The sequence below is a fragment of the Sitophilus oryzae genome, unplaced genomic scaffold (assembly GCF_002938485.1).
Source record: "Sitophilus oryzae breed Bouriz unplaced genomic scaffold, Soryzae_2.0 scaffold_376_pilon_pilon, whole genome shotgun sequence".
In the NCBI taxonomy this organism is placed as follows: domain Eukaryota; kingdom Metazoa; phylum Arthropoda; class Insecta; order Coleoptera; family Curculionidae; genus Sitophilus; species Sitophilus oryzae.
The window spans coordinates 680,380-701,083 of NW_022146947.1; the positions used below are offsets into that span (position 1 = coordinate 680,380).

A 20,704-nucleotide genomic window follows, 5' to 3' on the forward strand; every position below is an offset into this window, starting at 1 on the left:
CCCCACTAAAGTCCCTAGAATTTTCTCCCACCACAAGGAAAATTTAATTCAATTTTAATTGAATTTGTGCCGCATTCGCCTTGTCTTTCGTTCGTAAAAGTCGTCCGCTTCGTGCGGTGATTTGCACCTCCCGTGCAAACGTGAAAACCGAAAACCATGGAAAATTTCATTTAGCTCTCGTTGATCATGTGCCCCGTTCGTTTATTTTGATTCCTCAGATCGTCGTTTTCTTTTAAATATTCGTTTCAATTCAAAAATCGATTTCTTTCCCGTCTTTTGTTTAAATATTTTTATTCGTTTCGCCGAAGCACGAACCGATTTCATAACCTTTTTCATCGTTTTTAAATAGAAATAAATACAACCATGGAGAGACCTGGAGAAAATAAAAGATTTGTGTATCGACTGGTGTTAACTGGAGGTTTGTATGCGTTTAATTTCTATTGTTTGATAGGTAATATTGATTGAGTATATTTCTAAGTTTATTTTTATTGTTTTAGGTCCTTGTGGAGGTAAAACTACAGGACAAGCTCGACTATGCACGTTCTTTGAGAATTTGGGCTGGAAAGTGAGTTAACTTTGTTAAAAAAAATATTCATCCAACTAAAACAATTCTTTTTTTAGGTTTTTCGAGTTCCAGAGACAGCTTCTGTACTTTTAAGGTAAGAAACATAATCATGTTTTCTAATAATCCTTCATCTACTTAAGAGAGCATGATAATGGTTATCAACAAAACCACGTTACATACATATTTTCGTCACATCTTAAACTGGTGATAACTGCCTTATCAGTAACTGCTTAACTCAATCAAGGTTGAGGCTGATAGATATCTGTTATATATATAGTATAAGTAATAAGTCAATGTGTGTGTGTGTGTGTGTGTTTATATATTTTTACCGCCTGAACTTTCTCAAATTTAGCAGATTGTTTCATTGACTTGCAGAAATGTTTTGGTGCCTTGCCAAAAAAAAAATACAATTTGTTGGCAACGTGCTGAGGTATCCTGGCATATACTTACCAGAAATGTCCAGTTGAGACACTCAACGAGCCTCGTGACTGAAACTGACCAGACTTTGCTCTAGTTAACATTAAAAAAGGATATGTATTATATAAATTTGTATTATTGAATAATTATTGTCTGTTCATGTGAGAAAATATATGGTTTCTAAAAAATAACAGAAAAAAATAATCTAATTTATCAATAAAAATAGCCAGTTAAATGTTACTCTTAAGGTAGTTTCCATACAAGTTTTTGAGAGTGTAATTTGTTGTCTGTCATTTTAATTCACAGTTCAGTTAAATTGTATTTTCTGTCATTGTTTCGATGTCGTCTGGCAATATTCTTTTCTAATTCGTTGGGACAAATGCACAGACTTTACTTTAAAGGGGACATTAAAGGCAGTGTTTAGTGTATTCTTTTGCGTTTGTGAGCAGTACTAAGATTTGTATTGCATACTTTACAAATTACATCAGAATTGGGATATCCATTTTTAATAAAACAGAGAAAACTTTGAGCATTTCATTAATTACTATACACTTTCGTTTTGGCATTATTAAATACTCAATTTGATTGATAAAATTAAATATTGAACGTTATATACTGATACTTCCAAATCAATTTCTCATTGCATATACACTTAGCATGAGCTAAAGTCTGTCCAACGAGTCAGCGAAGATTTCGACAGATGAGATTTAAAAAATGATACAAAATACTATTTATTGAGAATTAAAATGACAGACATATTCATAAAGCACACGTAATCATAACAAAATAAAGACAAATAAATTCACAATTAAGTTCACAATCCACATCAACGAGTCATTTTTAAGTAAATGACGTCTAGATTATTCCTTAGCCGTCTTTGACGCCGTTTTTTTTTCGATCATACTGTTATACAGTACCTTTACGTACGTATGTATAATGTTTAATGTTTCTACTAAAAATTATGGTTAATCTAAATAATTTCACGTGCCAAATAATTGTTTATTTAAGTCTATATTTATACCGAAATCTATTTTGCAAATATATTAGGCATTTGTTTAACGTAAGAAAAGAGTTTATACGTACTATTTAAAACCCTAGGTATAGAGAGGAAAAGATAAATTATAATCGAGTTACAGAAAAACAAGTGTTACGCAAAAATTTCGCGCTCAAGTGTAAAATTAAAATTCGAAAACAAATTAACGGATAGACGGAAAAAATATTTGCGTTGTTGAGGTTTTTAAGCTTTATTGAAATCGATTAGTCCAAATAATAAATCTATTAAGGGACTTTATTTTAATATAATATAATATACATTCGTGGATGTGTACATTTAATTATTTTAAATTGTTTTAATAAAACAACTTGTTGAAAGCGAATTGATCTGATAATCACCAGATCTAATTGAAGAATTTTATTACTGTTGACACGTAGAGATATTTTTAATTGTAAGTGGGATTTTAGGCATGACAGAGAGAGAAATTTGTTTATAATTTTTTTACATAAACAGCATGATTATACATGAGGTGTCAAGTTGCAAAACCCGCCTTATCGATTTAAAAAAAATGGCCTTATGGACACCGAAATTTACATAAATGTAGTCCCAAACGGCAGCAATAATCTCCTAATCCTATATAAAATTCACTACAAATTACGTTACTGCAGCAAAATCGGCCCTATCCACTTATATTTGCTTTTTATTGTCATTATTTTTGCAAATCCCCCATTTTTTCATAGAATTCTTACACAAGTGTAATATTACTATTATACTGACATCTTATTCGTGCAATACCGGGTGCATCTCAAAAGTGGCTCACCCCTATAACTTTTTTATTTTTTCAGATAGGTAAATCAATGAGATATGGTTAGTATATGACATAAATTAGGATTGATTGACATATTCAATTGTTTTGTCACTTCCTGTTTCACCGGAAATGACTACAAATTTTGAATTTTAAATGGCACCCTCGGTATTTTTTTACTATATTTGATAGAAAATGACCCTCTGAATAGAATGACATGTCATATGTCAACTTTTGACATTTTCGCATATGCTTTATTTGAAATTATAACATGCGATGCATAATGACAATTTGACTCAACATACCAAGTATCAAATTATTCGTAAAAAAATGCTTTTTCCAAATATGCTAACGAGCCACCCGCGTTCCATTTGAAAAAAAATGATTTATGATTAAAAATACGATTTGGGCATCTTTTAACCGGTCAGGACAAGACACTAAAAACATTAAATGATCAAATCTATTTTTCCAAGGCTCCTCGATTAAAGATTAGTGTTTTTAACACAGCCATGGCACTCTAGATTGAAATTTAAAATACAATTTGTTTTTTAGCGAATATGAGCGATTTTAGCGATTTAGAGTGTTACAGTACGTCTGTCCGTTCTGTAGCTCCGGGGTATCCGTGAGAGGGGAAACGATATTCTCTCGATGTTTTTCGTAAAAAATTAGACGACGCGTCCCATCAATAAAAATTCGACAAATTTGCAAGTAGCCAATAAAATAAGTGGGCGGAGCGATTTGCGGTGACGTACTCGTCAAGTCGACATATAAGATATATTGCTGTTTATTTAAATGTTTTTTGTCCGCATTCCTTTCATAGACACAAATCCAGTAGACGTACTTTACTTTCTATCGAATAAAGTAAAAAAAAATACCGAGGGTGCCATTTAAAAATCAAAAGTTGTAGTCATTTCCGGTGAAATAGGAAGTGACCGAAAACAATTGATTACGTCAATCAATCTTAATTCCACCTCGAAGATCTCTGAATTTTCTCTCGCAAGTCTGGGCTCCGGCTTTCATAAGCGTATCATTGATTGATAGGACAAATTGTTTATTAACTCGGCTAAAATTTAATATTTTTTTGATGGTTCAAAGTGCATTTAAAAGGTAGAATTAACAACTATCACATTTTGGATCTTGTTAGAATTATATCATATTTTATGATTATAAAAAAATCGGCCAAACATTCCTTAGCCCAAAAATTTTCAGATTTTTACAAACTTACTCATATTTTCACTAATAATAGCTTATTTCTCAAGATTGTTTTTTAACAGTTGTTCTTAGAGTCTCTTTAAGCAACTCAGAAAGTTTGGTTAATAACATAATATTAACAAACACAGTAAAATTATTGCAAAACAATGATGAAGAAACGACCAGAGGCAACAAATCACATAATTCACAAAAAAACTCATTTACTAGATTTAGATTACATTACTACAATTATTTATAATTGATTTTTTTTTCTTTTCCAGTGGTGGAGTAAAGTTCACCGATTTGAACGAGGAAGAAGGTAAGTCTAGATTCATAATATGACGTCATGCGAATCCTTTAAAGTTTTAGGTTTAAAAACTCTTTCTTAATTTTTTTATGAGGCTTCTCGCCCGAAATAACTAAGATTTGCGACGGGGTTCTTATAAAAAATCTTATGTTATAAGCGTAGAGTGTTGTTAGAAAAATTTGTTGAAATAAACTTAAAAATAGTATTTTAGTTTATACTAAATTATTAGAATTATTAAAAAATATATTTCTAATAAAAATAGATAATTTATAATAATTATTTAATTACAAAAATGTCAGATACTCTGTTGAAATACTTAATTAAAATTGACCTATCTTAATTATTTTTGACAAGTAGTAAATACAGAGTGTCCCAGAAATGAGTGCAAATATTTTAACTGGTAGTATAGCTCAACCCCAGAAACACGCCTATGAGGTTTTTCTGCGAAAAAAAATGTTGAAAATTTTACATTTTTCTTGACATTTTCCGGAAAATTTTGAAAAACTTTTGAGTGCCACTGTTCACTCTCCGGAAATTCGTTTAAGGTTGTCGCCCACTAGACCGCTGCGCGGCGCGGCTCTGGTAAGAGAATTTTTTCCGGCTGCGAAGGAACTGCGCCCACTATAGCGCGCTTTTGAAACGCGGCAACGCTATTTATTAGTTATAGTGTTTTTTACTTACTGTAGTTTAGTTTTTAAAGCAATGAGTTCAAGTACGGACGAAAGCGTATTTTTTGTGCTCTTCTAACAGAGGAAGAGGAAGAGGGGGTGAGGAAAAGTTTGGACTCATACGAATAACAAAAAAAGAAAGAAGTTTGGAGAATTTTACCATCTTTTTCCAGATTTAATAAAAGACAAGATCATTTTTTTTTTGTATTACAAAATATAAAGGAAACATTTTACGCACTCCTCAATTGAGGGTTTTAGAAGCAAAACACCGAGCATCTCTACTCATCATATTTTTTCAGAAGAGACAAATTACTAATACTTTTGATAATTCTTATGTATTCTGATGTGTATATTAGTTATGTGGTGAAAAAACCCTGATCTTTTTTATATATTTAGGTAATTAGAATTTAAAAATTGGAGATTGTCACTTTTGTTAAAAAGTGGAGATTGCCGGTTTTGCCTCTACACCCCTCAATTATATTAAATCTTTGATAGAACGGCATTTCGTCCATCTGTCTCTAGTGAGGGAAGATTTAAAAAAAATTCATATTCCTTTATGAAAATCGATTTGCCTAATTTACCTTTAAAAATACAATTCTACCATTGATACGTATCACTAGTTCCTAGTCAAAAAGCCAACTGAAAAGACTCGAATGCAAAATTATTTCCCATGTGAGTACGCACACTGCAACGCGCCAAAACGCGGGAGACGGAAAAAAGTTGCTAGAGAAGTCTTCCGACTTCTTGACGGAAATCCCGCGGCGCGCTTCTGCGCTGCGCGCTCTGATGTGCGTTGGGCCATTTAAATACATGGCAAGCAGACAAAAGAAATTTCCACATGGCGCCGCGCCGCGTCGCGCTGCGGTCTAGTGGGCGACAACCTCCTTTACCGTGCATAGAGAGAATCTCGGAGAGAATGCAATGTTGCCACTTCCTACCATACCCACATTCTAAATATTTATAAATTTACAGTAATTTTAATGGGCTGCAACATAGTGGTAATCATAATCATAATTTTTGTCTTAAGCATAAACACAGTCACAATCACAATAATTTTAATATGCGTTTATACAACATAGTCGCATTCATAACTTGGTATGTAAATACAGCTGATAAAGTAACCTTAAAATAACCCAACAGGTATGGTAGGCCATTATTAAGATTGGTAAAAAAAAGTTTTTTTAATTTCACTCAAAATGAGTTATTTGGGTCATAAATGACCTAAATACAAAATATTTTCATGGTGTCTGTCCGTCTGTAACACGATAACTAAAAAACCGCTAAACCGATTTTAACCAAATTTGGCACAAAAATACTGTGGCACCCGAGAATCTGGCAATTAGTTTTTGGTGGGGGTGGGGAGTTGGTAAGGGGGTATGGGAGAGGGTTAAAAATTTAAAAAAAATCATAACTCCAAAATTACAGTAGCTAGAGAAACGCGGTTTTCAATTTAATATCAGGAATAATATTTGCAACAAAATTTGTAATAACATCAAAATCAGTCAAAGTCGCAGTTTTTGAGATAAAAAAAAATTGGAAAAATTCCTTGTATTTGTGTAAACCATTTAATGCCGATTAAAAGTTGTATCTTGATATTTTATCATTTTGGATTTCCTTGATGAGATAAACGCAATTGAATTATCAGAATTAATAAAATAAAAATAAAAATAGAATTAATAAATTATTTATTTAAACTAATTTATTATTAAATTTTATTAAAATTTATAACACCACTGATATCTCTCCAAAAATTTTTTGGGGTATTTCTCCACTGCACTGCCAGAAAATCTACAAAATAAAATAGTTATTAGCCGACCATACCAATAGGTATGGTAGTATCCTATTCTTAAAACCAAACCAAACCAAACCATACCAATAGGTATGGTAGGCTATTAAGATCGGCAAAAAAGTTTTTTTAATTTCACTCAATGAGTTATTTGTGTCATAAATGACCTAAATACAAAATATTTTCATGCTGTCTGTCTGTCTGTCCGTCTGTAACACGATAACTCAAAAACCGCTAAACCGATTTTAACCAAATTTGGACAAAAATACTCTGGCACCCGAGAATCTGGCCATTAGTTTTTGGTGGGGGTGGGGGGTCGCTAAGGGGGTTTGCGAGGGGGTTAAAAATTTTAAAAAAATCGTAACTCCAAAACTACAGTACCTAGCGAAACGCGGTTAAGATTAGAAATAATATTTGCAACAAAATTTGTAATAACATCAAAATCAGTCAAAGTCGTAGTTTTTGAGATAAAAAAAAAATGGAAAAATTCCTTTGCTTTGAAACTAAAAGAACTGCCTACCAACTTTTTATTAACATATTTTAGTATGGGCGGCTATACGTGCCTCCCGGTGCAATTTTTTTTTTGTAAACACTTCTGCGTTAAACCTAAACGGACACTATTTTTTTTGGAGAGATGAATCCGCCACATTTTTTATCACTGATATGATGTTCTAATCCTACTTAAAGCAAATTTTAAAAAATACTGGTATTTAAGATAATTACAAAAGACCTATTTTTCAAAAGTTTTATCATCCTGTAACTTTAAAACTATGCATTTCCGCACCCATGTTTATATGAACTTTTTTTGATATTGTTTGATGAGGAATCAATGAGTACTTATTTAATACTTTACCAGTTAATGACATTAATTTTTTTAATGGTTACTTTCTATTAGACTTGGATTAAAGCATATTAATAAAATTGCGTATCTCTCACTCATAAAGACCGAAATTGACAAAATATCAAGAGACAACATTCAATCGGCATTAACGGGCCTACACAGGTTTGCTAACAAGAGAAAAAAAGTCAGTGGCGCACACATCCCTGGTGAATATGTAGACACTTTTTTAGCATTAAAACATGTCGTACTTGTAGTAATTTTCAGTGATGAAACGGATAGTTGTTTGGCCGGATACCGAATACCGGATATTCGGTGAGCTGAGAGGCCGGATTCATCCGATTGTTTCAGTGAAATCGCAGATGAAAATAATAGTCAATGTCGCGATCAATAGAAAAACCCAATTGTAGAAAAAGAGTTCGAATTGATCACAGCCGGGACCCTTACAGCTCACAGTTGGTGGTCGTATAACGCAAAAACTTTTCGAAAATATACCTTTCAGCTCCTTGCAGCATGTTTTAGTAAGAGGTTGTTTTCCGAAGCTGGTTTGGTTTACGAAAACAGGCAAAATCGCCTATTACCGACAAACGTTTTTTTGCCACTTATTAATTTTGACCATTAATTTTCTAAAATTCCCTTTGATAAAAGAAAAAGATAGTAAAGAGATATAGAGAGATAGACAGAACAAGATAGTAAATTTTAAGAATCTGTGTATTTTTTATGTTTTTTTTTTCGTTTATTATTAGTTATTTATGTCACTATATGAAGTTTTCATTTTTGTATTTTTCATTAAAGTGAATAATGAACATTTTTAGTTTTTTTTTTGAAGTTTTTATTATTTTCAGCTTTAAATAAAAGCAGTTTAAACTGTAAGTCATTTCTTGTTATGTTACTTTTTGAATATCCGGTATTCGGTCGGATATTGAGTTACTATTCGGTATCCGGCCGGGTAACAAATTTAGGGCGGATACCGGATAGTTGCCGGATATCCGTTTCATCTCTAGTAATTTTTACCCTCAATATATTTCATTCGAATCGATAAAAGCTTTTCGATAAAAATGTTTATTTAGGTATTAATTTAAAAGGATGAGTTTTTTGTTTTTCAATGCTTGTATTTAAGCAATACAATTATTGTATTGACAAATATAAATACATTTACTATGTTTTTCTCACCTGAGTTCATTTTAAATATAATAGCTTAGTTCCTAAAATAAAATTTGGGAGGCGTGTCAGCGGAAGTTAGTCTGTTACAGGTGCCAAAAAAATATTTTTCTTACAAAAAAGATCCAAGTCCAAAATAATTAAATATACATAAAACAAATATCAAAACAGCTTTAGTTGTTTTTTTTGGTTTTTAATTTATGAGTTTTAATTAAAAACGAGTGCAAGTTGTTTGTTCTTCATAACGACGCGAAATTCTGAGTAAAGTATAATGACTTGGAATTAAAATATAGCTTGTCCAATCTTAGTTATGATCTAAGGAATAATTTAAGTGAGTGATTTTAACAATATAAAGGCGGGCGAAAATAAGAGCCAAATTTTATATTTAACTTTCGCTAATATATTTTAATGAAATACGTATATAATTTAAACGATTATCTAACTTTATATTTTTATAATAAATCTGAAGTAAAAAGGCAGGCTTTCTGGCACGTTGCTATAAATCTTAAAAAAGTTTAAACTAGATTTTATAGAGGGTTTTTTTTTAAATAGAAATCAATGCTAAACCAGCAAGGATCAACACTGATATTAGAAATAAAGTTATTATATATATTCTTTACTATTATTAGTTACTAGTCTTAAAGAGCTTCATTCAGAACCTCGAAATTAGTGGTTTCAATTAGCGTACAAGTTTGTTTCTCTAATTTAAATGTTCAGAACAGCATTCAGAACGTCATAATTAGTGGTAGTAATTTTCAGTTAGTAGAAAAAGTTAACAAACTTTTTACTTTTGCCACTAATTATACGGGGTGTCCCAGGGTAAGCGTACATTAAAATTTTCTAGAGAAGTACAATAACTAGATCAGAGATTTTGCACATCATTGTTTCACTTTGAGATCTGTCAATTAAAACTATTTTCAATATGGCGGCACTTCCGGAAATACCGGAAGTTGGCAGCAAGTTCCTTACGTTAAATAGATACCGCCATTTTTATTATATACTTAAATTTTCTGTAAAATTTTATGAATTTTAATATCAAACACTCTATACTTCATTAACCGTTTTTGAGAAAAAAATTATTTAAAATTTTTGGAGGAAAAACTGCCTGTCAAAAAAATCTGTATAGCCTAAACGTCAAATTTAGTGATTATTACAGCCACTGGAACATAAAGAGAAAACATGTGGCTATCTCTTTCAGAAATTAAATTGTTTGAATGTCATATAATATTGGCCGTAGCTGCCATGGAATTGGGAGATTAAAAAATTATCATAATTCATTTTTTTCAAATGGAAACCCTCTTTTTTATTTCACTAGTGAAAAGGGTTAGGTTAGGTAACTCATTACTTTCTGATTATACATATGTTCCTATACCTAAAATAAGTCGTTTTTAAGTTATTCAAGATTTAGTTTTAAAGCGTATTTTTTTTAATTTTGTCTAGCTTCCTTTGACATTAAGTGTCAAACCATCGCACTAATTATTTGAATTTCGTATATCATAAATACTGCTGCTAATACTTTTAAAAATCTCCGATCTAGATATTGTAGTTCTCTAGAAACTTCTAATGCCTGGGACACTCTGTATACTTATTGTATACTGTATTGCTTGTGGTATTGGTACAATTGACTATAGTCTGTGTTACGAATCGGGGAAGATTTCGACAGACGGCATACAAAAAATGACAGAAATTACAATTTGACTGTGAATTAAAATGACAGACACAATTGTCAGTGTCAGAGATTCTGTCGTTGGAGAGATCATTCCGCAAGTTGTTAGGATATTCTATTAATTTTAGTTGTGTTTTTTAGACATTGTGATTGTGAATGATTGTAAACTCTCTATGTATTAAGTATCTTTTGATACTTACTACATAGAGTGTTTACGATCTTTTAAGGACCTAATTTTACAAATAATTTAAAAACTGCTTAGCCGAAGAATTTTAAAGTTTCTGTATCATGATACATTTGTTATCCAAAAAAATCCTTTATGGGTGTTTCGCCACTGCACTGCAAGAAAAATCTACAAAATAAAATAGTGAATGCGATAAATTTTACATTGGTGAAACATCTAGACCCTTAAATGTTAGAATTAAAGAACATAAAAATTATTTAAGAAAGGGAGATTTTCACAAATCTAAGATTTGTCAGCATTCATGGGACACAGGGCACAGAATAAATTTTAATAACGCCAAAATTATAATGAAAGAAGCGATAGCCTCTAAAAGAAAAATAAAAGAGGCTTTTTTAATTCAATCTAATAAAAATAAATATATTGCTCATGTATCTGTAGATGTTAGTAATGTATGGCAATCGCTTCTTTGATTTTAAAGAACATAACATAAATAAACATAACATACGTAAAATTTAAAAATAATCATACAGAAAGTTTGGGCTTTTTGGTTTTACCTTATTAAGTAATTGTTATCAGGTAGTAATTGTTAATTTTGAAGTTTAACTTAATATAATGTCATTTTAACAGAACGTCAATGATTTCTTGTAGACGTATCTGTTTTAAAAAGTAAAGTGTTCTCGAATAGTTCAATTTAAATATTTTAAATAGTTTTTTTCTTGATTCTTTATATTTTTTTGCTTCCGACGACGGAAAGAGAAAACTTTCTGAAACGTTAAGCATTTTTTTCTTTGTTAGGCAAATTTTTATAACTGTAAACACAACTTCTGACAAGCAGCGTCCGTTAAGGTTTAACGCCAGAAGTGTTTACAAAAAATAACTATTTTATTTTGTAGATTTTTCTTGCAGTGCAGTGGCGAAATACCCATAAAGGATTTTTTTGGATAGATGAATCCACCACATAGGTATAGACATTTAATACATTTTTTGCTAAAAACAAACTAATAATCATATTGTTTGAACAATATGTACTTTTTGATTAAACTAGCAATTGAAATAGAAAGAAATTTTACAAACAAGAATTATTATTGTTTGTTCATCCTTTAGTAACTATATAAATCAGCTGCTTTTATAATAATGCGTATTATTATTATTTGCAAACATTGAAAAAGTAAACATTATGCATGTTTTCAAGTAGGTAAGCGAATACCATAGAGGTAAACAAAAAATCTGTCTGACCTCATAATATAAGAATAGGGATTTGCATTGTTTGCATTCTCTAAATGAACAATGCATAATAACTGCACAATAGTGCAGGTAAATTTTGACAATTAAGCATACTTGTTTATTTAGATAGTGTGGAGAACAATATAGCCTGTAAATGGAGGTGATATCATGTGGTGAAATGACGCAAAGTGTAATTTATATCAATTTAAGTTATCGTTATAGCAATATCAGCGCGACAAATTAAAATTATTAAACACACTGATTTTCCTATTGCTACTTATGCATCTGGGACCTGAACCTTGAAAACTGCAAACGGAAGAAAAATAGATTGGCCTACAGAAGAATGCTGCGAATTTCATATACAGAACATTGGTACTAACGTCTCAATTCTAAAGCAGTAATTGAAGGTCATCACAAGAATTTCAGCCAAAATAAACCAGTCATGCCTTTGGTACTTTGGGCACATTTCGAGAAAAGCCGTTGGACTGGAAAAACTCCTCATCGAAGGAAAGATTAATGCAAACGACCAAGGGGAAGGTCTGATGCGTTGGGTGGACCAAACTAAAGAAATTATTGGTCACGGTTCACGGTCTACATGAAGCTTCTCTAGAGGCACAAGATAGAGAGAATAAAAGAATTTATCATACAAGACACAAAATAATGTCAAAGTTTCAGTTATAAATCATAATTGTCCCCTTGTCCGTATGTAAATTTTGTCTGACGAGAGGGAGGGGATACCTGACAGTGACAGTTGTCTGTCATTTTAATTCACAGGTAAATCGTATTTTCTGTCATTATTTGGATGTTGTCTGGCGATTTTCTTCCCTGACTCTCGTTGGATAGACATACTTTACTTTAAAAAAATTTAAAAAAGTCTGGTATACTCTTTTGCCTTTGCGAAGATTTGTACTGCATATGTGCATCCAAAACGAAAATATTGACCAGATAGATATATGGGTACTTTCGAACAATGTCGGTTTAGTAGATATGTGACATCATGAGGATTAAAATATTCAACAAAGTTGCCCGGATACCTTAAAGACCCGGATATGTCCCGGTCATATACATATAAACTGTATACAGATTATCTTCTATCCCTGCAATGTGTTGGAGTTGAAGCTGAGTTACAGCCAACTTGATAACCGGTCTATGTATATTTCACATAAGTTCGTCTGTTAAGCAAACACTGACTGGCGCAATAGCGCAACTCCAAAATTCCGAATATTGATTAGCCCTAGCTCTGAGGTAGTCAGAGTAAGGGCTCAGGAACAATTGGCTAGGACTAGCCAATTGTCGAACGGGAGCGCAAACGAAAGCCGTACGAATGAACAGCTGGTGCTAGCGTCTAGTCTCTATTGGTCTAGTTATCCGATCGGTAATTCAAAATCCAGGCTTGCATGCGCACTACGCTTGAGCAGGTCTAACTGAGCGACTTATGCTAAATTCCTTCAGAGAATTTATACTAAGGGCTGGCAAAGGTTAGTCTTGGGTCGAGATTTCCGTATGTAAGAAGAGTACAATGCGTTTATAATGTACTGAAGAAAGAGAGAACAGTAAACACTTTGCCAAACGTATGAAACGGATCGAGAAACTGTGCGCATTGCTAAGAGACGTGGAAGGGGATATAGCAGATTTGTGGCAGTTGACCGGTCGACCCAATCAGTAATCAGTACCTCTGTCAGTACTTAAAGTTCTAGGGAAAGGTGTACATCCTGGGTTCAGCTTCACAATTTAATTACGTCTCGTGATACTTTATTTCGTCCTATTGCTGCCAAAAGTCATTAACTGACATTTTTCCGAATAACGTGAAAATTCAATAACTAACTATATATTGAAGCGGAGAATCGATTGAAACAATCATTAACTACGATTTCTGGCTATTTATGCTGTATTTTAATACAGAATAGTCACTAACAACAACTTTATGCAATGTAATTAATCTTTAAACGCGTTTTTCTATGCATTTCTCGGAAGTAATAAAAAAAAGTAAGTTAGTGACTTTTAGCAGCAATACGACGATTTGTTTATTTATTAACGAGTCGTTGTAATTTTCCCTATAGCTTGAAAATTTTTAAGTGCAAGCTAGAAACACTTGCATTTTTGGTAAAAATAAGTGGAATTGAGTTGGTTTTCGACAGTGGTCGGGCTATTAGAACTCTGAATTCAAAAATCGATATCTGGAAATCTATTAGAAATAATTGATTGTAGTTTTTTCAAAAACTTTCTTAATATTTTTGCTTTATTTTCTTCGTAGACAGAAGTGAAAATCTTTATCAATAAAAAAATTACACGACTGCTTAAAATTGCTATGCTCTAAAAGTAAATAGATGGGTTGTTTACAATTTTTGAATGGAAAAAAACAACCTTATCGAATTTTTCTTATGTAAACATATTGTAACAGATCCTATCTTCAAAATAAAAAAAAAGGTTCAATATCTAAAGTGTTTCTTGAGTTATGGCGTGTTATGTGTTAAAAAGTTGAGTTTTTAAATTATCGAGATTACTGACGTTTTCTCGTTATAGAAAAAATGACACCTTAAAGATATCCTTATAATTCCATTTCAAATGCTCAGAAACATTTCTAATGATTTTATCTTTTCGAAAAAAAAAGTCTTAAAAATAAGCGGTTTGCGATCGTGATATTACTTTACTTGATAGGGAAAGGCGTACCGGCAACGCCGCAATAGCACTCCGTCGCATTTCTCTCACTCCGACTTAATAAGATCCCTATGCGATTTACTTCCACACATGTAAATACCGACCCAAGAGTAACAGTTGCCAGCACGGTATACCCATTTCACCGGTTCGGCTTCACAGAATGTAGTTTGGAGACAATATGGTTACTTTATAAATATGTGGTCCCGGTTAGGGAATGCAATCCCGCAAATGCGGGATCCCGCTGAGATTCCGCGGGATTTACCGCTGCATATGCCAAAAAATGATTGATATAGAGTGTATCTAAAAGCAGATAACTAACACAAGTTAAAAAAAACTTCAACATCAGAATAATATTTTTATTTATAAAATAAGTAGATAAATTATAATAAATAAGTTTATTTAATACTAAATATATTCTTTGAACACCTTGTATACATCAGTCCAAATTTCTGTACAGATAGTTTAAGATACACGCTATGTCAATATATTGTGGGCTTATGCAAAATGTAAAATGCCTTTTGTACCATTTAGGACCAAATGTATGACTATAAATGCATATTTTTCGAAAAAACCTCGTATTTTCCTTAAAACAAAAATTTTTTAAAAAACCCACCAAATTGTGTTTTTTTCAATTTCAATACAGATTAGTCGTATATAGTTAAAATTTCGATTAATTGCATAAAACCATTATATTAGCAAGTTTAATAGGTTAAGTACAAAGAGGAGCATTTATTGTTTACAATCCCGCAATTTTGCGGATTGATTGCTTTAATCCCGCGGGTTTGCGGGATTGATATTTTGGTGCGGGATTGCATTCCCTAGTCCCGGTAAATCCGGACGCATGTAAACGCGAATATCTAGGTAAGTCGACATGCGACAGGCTGTCTAATGAATAGCCTGTGATTTCTATTAAGTGGGAAAGTTCAACTAAAACATTTATCATGCTTACGTCATACAGGAGTGTGTTCTAAAAACGTGACACTTCTTAACACCGATTTAACCGGTGTCCAAAAATAATGAGCAAAAATTTGGCAACGACTGAAAATCGAGACAACAATACGCCTTACGTATAAATAAAATCAAAAAAATATAAAATATGGGCTAATTAATATACAGGAGGAATGCCAAAATACATAAAATTATTTGTCTCAAATATTTTCACTATCCTAGGAAATACAGCTAGGCGTTGACACGCAATTTTTAGCCGGCCGATTTTTTAATTGCAGAATTGAAAATAATATATTTTTAAGGTGCTGTGCAGACATGCAATCAAATAATAGCTCGATTAAATACTCTATGGTGGAAAAAAACGGCGTTTAAGACGGCTGGGCAATGACAATCGATGATAATGTTGGCGAGGTCAATCTCTAGGCGTCATTTACTAAAAATTGACATGAAATTTGTCAAAAATTAACACTAATTATAGAAAGGTTAAAGTTAAAAAAAGGGTAGACCGTTTCCAGACACACAGATCTATTTTCAAAAAAAATGTTTTCGCAAATTTTAAACTACACCATTTAAAAATAATTTTTCCTGAATATAAAAATGAATTACAACCTTTTTAAGGCGAACTGGCAGTAAGCGTCATTAAAAAATAAAGAAGAGTGTGGGCCAAGTAAATGACATCTAGCGCTTGACCTCGCCAAAATTATCATAGCTTCTCATTCCCAAGCCGCCTTTGACGCCGTTTTTTTTCGATCGTGTGGTAGCATTGTTAGTTGTTAATATGTTGTTAAACAGTACAAATCAGCTTATTCAGTGACTCATTTTTGATGTTAATCCAAGTCCAAGTTTGTTTTCATCACCCTTTAAATTTACATCTAGTGAAAATGGAAAGGTCATGCAGGCATCTATTTTTAATGCATTGTGGTTTAAATAAATCTCGGTTAATTTAAGTAATAATAAATAAGACTTATTTTCGACCTTGGCTGATTTATATTCGTGCTAAATTGCAAGAAAAAAATATTGCTTACGATTAGGAATGTCCAAAAATGCATCGATAATCAAAAGTATCGATATGGTATTCGCAATATTTTAATTTTTTATTCTCTATAAATAAATCATAATTTTTTAACTTTCTAACACAAAACAACAAATTCACTCGCATAAACAATGCAAAACAAATTCATTAATAAGCCGCTTAACTGCAGCTATACGGCGAAGTGCGTCCGCGGGGTGACGTCACAGCTCGGAACGCGCTGTTTTCGGCCGTGCAACTATGTAGGCGTGTCATCAAACAATGTTTTTGCGACGTTTCGCGACTTTATTGTCGCTTCTTCAGGCACATATTTAGAAGTCGCGAAACGTCGCAGAAACATTGTTTCCTTTCGAGCCTTCCCAAACACCCACGATTTTTTTCTTTCTGGGTACTAATTATTACTGGGAACTAACAATAATCATAATATATATATATGTCAACGGAATGTCTTTACAAGAGAAAAAGCTTTTTATTATTTTGACATTTTGAGAAAAATGCAGTCTTTATTAAAAAATTTTGCTTGTTCTAAAAAAAACATAAAAATATAGTTGATTTTTTTCTAAGTCGTAAACATCAAAACACGTTTCTTTGGTAATATTGGGTAATATAATTTCGTTTTCATTCTTTGATAGATGTTTATTGATATAATTTTAATTAACGCCATATTTTTTTTCTACGACTAGCCTAGAAAATGCAGTTTGACACACGGAAAACTCGATCTGAAATTGGCGTTTTGCAAACTGTTGTGTGGTAAGGATTTACTGCACGACATGTGTCATTTTGGACACAACATGTGTCAATTTTAATATTTTTAACCTCCAATATTTAGCTGAAACGCCAAACGCAACGCAGCCGTCAAAAGTGTCATCATTACATCGCAAATTATTTCACAAAACTGGCAAAAACTGAGTGAGTCTGCTGCTAATTTGTAGTCGTAGAAAAAATAGCGTAAAAAACGCGTTCGAAAACTTCTTTGTACACCCGTTCGACTTGTGGCTCTTGCCTGCGGCTCGAGCCAACAAACAGTCGATCTCTTGCGCAAAACGTCGTTTTCGAAACTCGTTGTTTAATATACTATTGCTGTTTTAAAATGTTAAAGAAGCAAAATACTTATTTAGTTCAATACTATGGGTAGGGTGATAATAGTTGATACTTTAACAATCGGATAATTTGATACTTTAACAACAGCAAAAAATATGACGTTAATCAAAATGAATAGTAACATAGTAACCGCCTATCAAAGAATGAAATCGAAATTGTATTACCATAGCCTTTTTTAGGCAATCCAGGGACATGTCGTAATATATTTTAAGGAATTTTTGAAAAAATATTTTTGCTGATGACTTTTAGATATTAGATCGAGTATTAGATAGATATAGGTAGATGATAGCTTTATTCGAGTTCTTGTTATTACCGATTCTGAACCGTCCTAGAACTCTGCAGCGCGTGCGTAAATGAAATAATGTTTTCATATTTCCTTCTGCGCATACGCATCACAGTTCAAGGACGGTTCAGAATCGGTAATAAGAGAAACCCGAAGTAAGCTGCAGTGGGATTCTGTACGCTTCGTGGCAAGAAATTTCTTGCCTAGACTATGTTATTTGTATAGGATTGATGAGTCACTAGACAGGAAATATGTTTAGAGAATCGCACCGCTGATGTTTCGAGTAATTTAAAAAATCATGCAAGTTGTCCGTTGTTGATGCGTATATCGATATTTTTTAATTTGCACATGTCTACTACTAGCACGTGAATTTTCTATTACGTTTTGTGTCGATTTGTTTGATTGAAATATTATTGTTGTTATCAGCTCCTATTGTTCATTATTAAACTGCGGAAAAAAGTAGTTTCAAATTTCGAACAAGAATAATTAAATGATTTATCAGTGATCGCGTGCCTTCTGATTGCCTTCGTGCTGACTCATACTAAAATACGAAATACCAGACAGAATGAAATATTGGTATTAATAAATTAATTGTTTATTAAACTTATTGCCCGATTAAGAAAATATTCCATAGTTTTGTAGGAAGCATTTAGCAATAATAATGCGTAGTTATTTTATTTATTTTGGATTTTTCTTGTTTGAAATACTTTTTTATACATTTTTTAATGGTGTAATTTTTAGTTTATAGATCTCACATACGATCTACCATAAATTGCAATAACTAAAGAAATACAAGGACCAATAACACCAGAAAACTAAATTGTTACTATTTGATCAGTGCAGTGTCAGAGGGTTAATATAAAAATGCAGAATTATATAAAAAAAATCACTTTTAACTGTTTAACAGATAATTTTTTTAAATTATTATTCAATGGTTTTTGATTTTATTTTTTACGTCTGCCTTTAAAAAATTGATTATTACATTAAGCTCTTCACTTCCTTTGTTTGGCACTAAAAAAATGGCGTCCTCTAATTTTACATCACAGTTTTTTTTTCTATTTTCCAGGGTCGGTGTTTCAAGAAAACCTTTTGAAAACGATGCTCCAGATCGAGGACACGTTCTTCGAGCTGGGCAGGACCTGCCGAAGAAATTGTTTGATTATATGTGACAGAGGAGCTATGGATGCTTCAGCATGTAAGTAGTAAGAAAACAAAATAAACATACTTTATTGTGAGTGTATTTAAAATGAAACTTTTTACAGGGTTTTTTACTCATCTGATTGACTATACAAATTATCAATTAACTTATAAATTCCGGTTTAACCATGACATTGGCGTGCGATAATAAATTTGTTCTTTTTTGACAGTCATAAGTACGGAAAAATGGGAAAGAATTATGAAAGACAATAGCTGGAACTGCATCGAGCTGAGGGACAACAGGTACAATCAAATCATTCACATGGTATCAGCAGCTAAGGGTGCAGAAGACTACTATACTACAGAAGTAAGTGTTATAGATCTATTGTGTCCCCCTTTCTTTAGTTATAACTCATCATACAGTCTCGGGGCTTTGACAAAAGCCAGTATCTGAGACGGTTTTACAGAGGGTAGTTCTACATCAATGATATCAGTCGTACCAAAGTTTATGACATGAATGGTCGTCGTCTCGGCACACTCAGTGATGAGGTGATCTGATGTTTCCCCATTTTCAGAATCTGCATTCGTCTCAATTGGGGAGATACTGTCCTATAAACTCCGTGGCAATCCGAAGGTTGTTCTTACTTAAATCAATGAAAATATTTGATTTTTCTCGGTCGTAAGTCCTGAGGAATTTCCTTAGTGTCCTAGACCGTTCAAGGACTCTCATTCCAGGTTATGGATAGAGTCTTCCAGAGTCTTGAGTTCCGCTTTAGGTTCTTTTCCACTTGGGAAGCAGAACGGCTCTGGCCCAGTTAGTGGGGGTGTTCGCTCCTTTTTTAGCTAGATCGTTTGCTTTTTCATTACCTTCCATCACTTGCTAGAATGGCACCCAGAGTAAAAGGACTTTAAGAGATTCTCTTTGTCTAATTTGTTCATTTCTCTAGGCATTCTTTGACCAACTTCGAATTAATGGTTACTGAGGTTGAAGTATTTTTAAACTGTAATAATATATCAATTTCATCATTTTGATCTTGATAATGACATATTAATCTTAATAATTACATTAAGAAATGTTTGTAATTTTCCAGGATCATTCTTGTCGATCTGAAGGAGTCGAATTGGCCAAAGAATTGGACACCAAGGCTGCCGCAGCCTGGGTGGGCCACCCCTACTTCGACGTCATCGACAACTCCACCGACTTCGAGGGGAAAATCAGGAGAATGATAGGGGCAGTGTGTCATAAGATCGGCTTGGACACCGGCGACCGATTACTGTCAGACTCTAAGAAACACAAGTTTTTCGTCAGGTAAGATTTAGACGGTTTTTATAAATTTCAGATAGGTCTCTGCCCATTATCATACATGTACGGAGGGTACCATTTAAAAATTTAAAGTTGTAGTGATTTCCGGTGAAACAGGTGGCCAAACCAAACCAAACTAATATACTAAATTTTGTTTTTCTTTGTCTGAAAAAAATTAAATATCGTTCATATCAAATAAACTTTTATTCGCGTGATTAAGCTTGACCGACACAGCGTATATTTAGCGTTACCACTTCTACATATTTTGTCTTGATCAAAATATTTTATGAAACAAAAATAAATTAATTATAAATATATAAACAGTTATTACTTACATCAACAAAACTCACCTTCTTGACAGCACTTAAGGGACATTAAGGACCATTACTACCCCTTTCCCGTTCAAAATATTCTAATAAACTTGCGATGAGTTTTTTA

At 32.6% G+C, this 20,704-nt stretch overlaps 1 protein-coding gene across 1 annotated transcript in view; it reads left to right on the forward strand.

The window, feature by feature from the left end:
* Window positions 1-61: 61 nt before the first annotated feature.
* Window positions 62-20,704, forward strand: part of LOC115885188 (TRPL translocation defect protein 14) — a 28,142-nt gene continuing 7,499 nt past the window's right edge. The window contains exons 1-7 of the mRNA XM_030904010.1: window positions 62-418; window positions 498-565; window positions 622-659; window positions 4,254-4,291; window positions 18,893-19,021; window positions 19,194-19,330; window positions 20,055-20,272. Coding sequence (XP_030759870.1) covers window positions 364-418; window positions 498-565; window positions 622-659; window positions 4,254-4,291; window positions 18,893-19,021; window positions 19,194-19,330; window positions 20,055-20,272 — 683 coding nt within the window. The 5' untranslated portion in view covers window positions 62-363. The remainder of the gene's footprint in view (window positions 419-497; window positions 566-621; window positions 660-4,253; window positions 4,292-18,892; window positions 19,022-19,193; window positions 19,331-20,054; window positions 20,273-20,704) is intronic.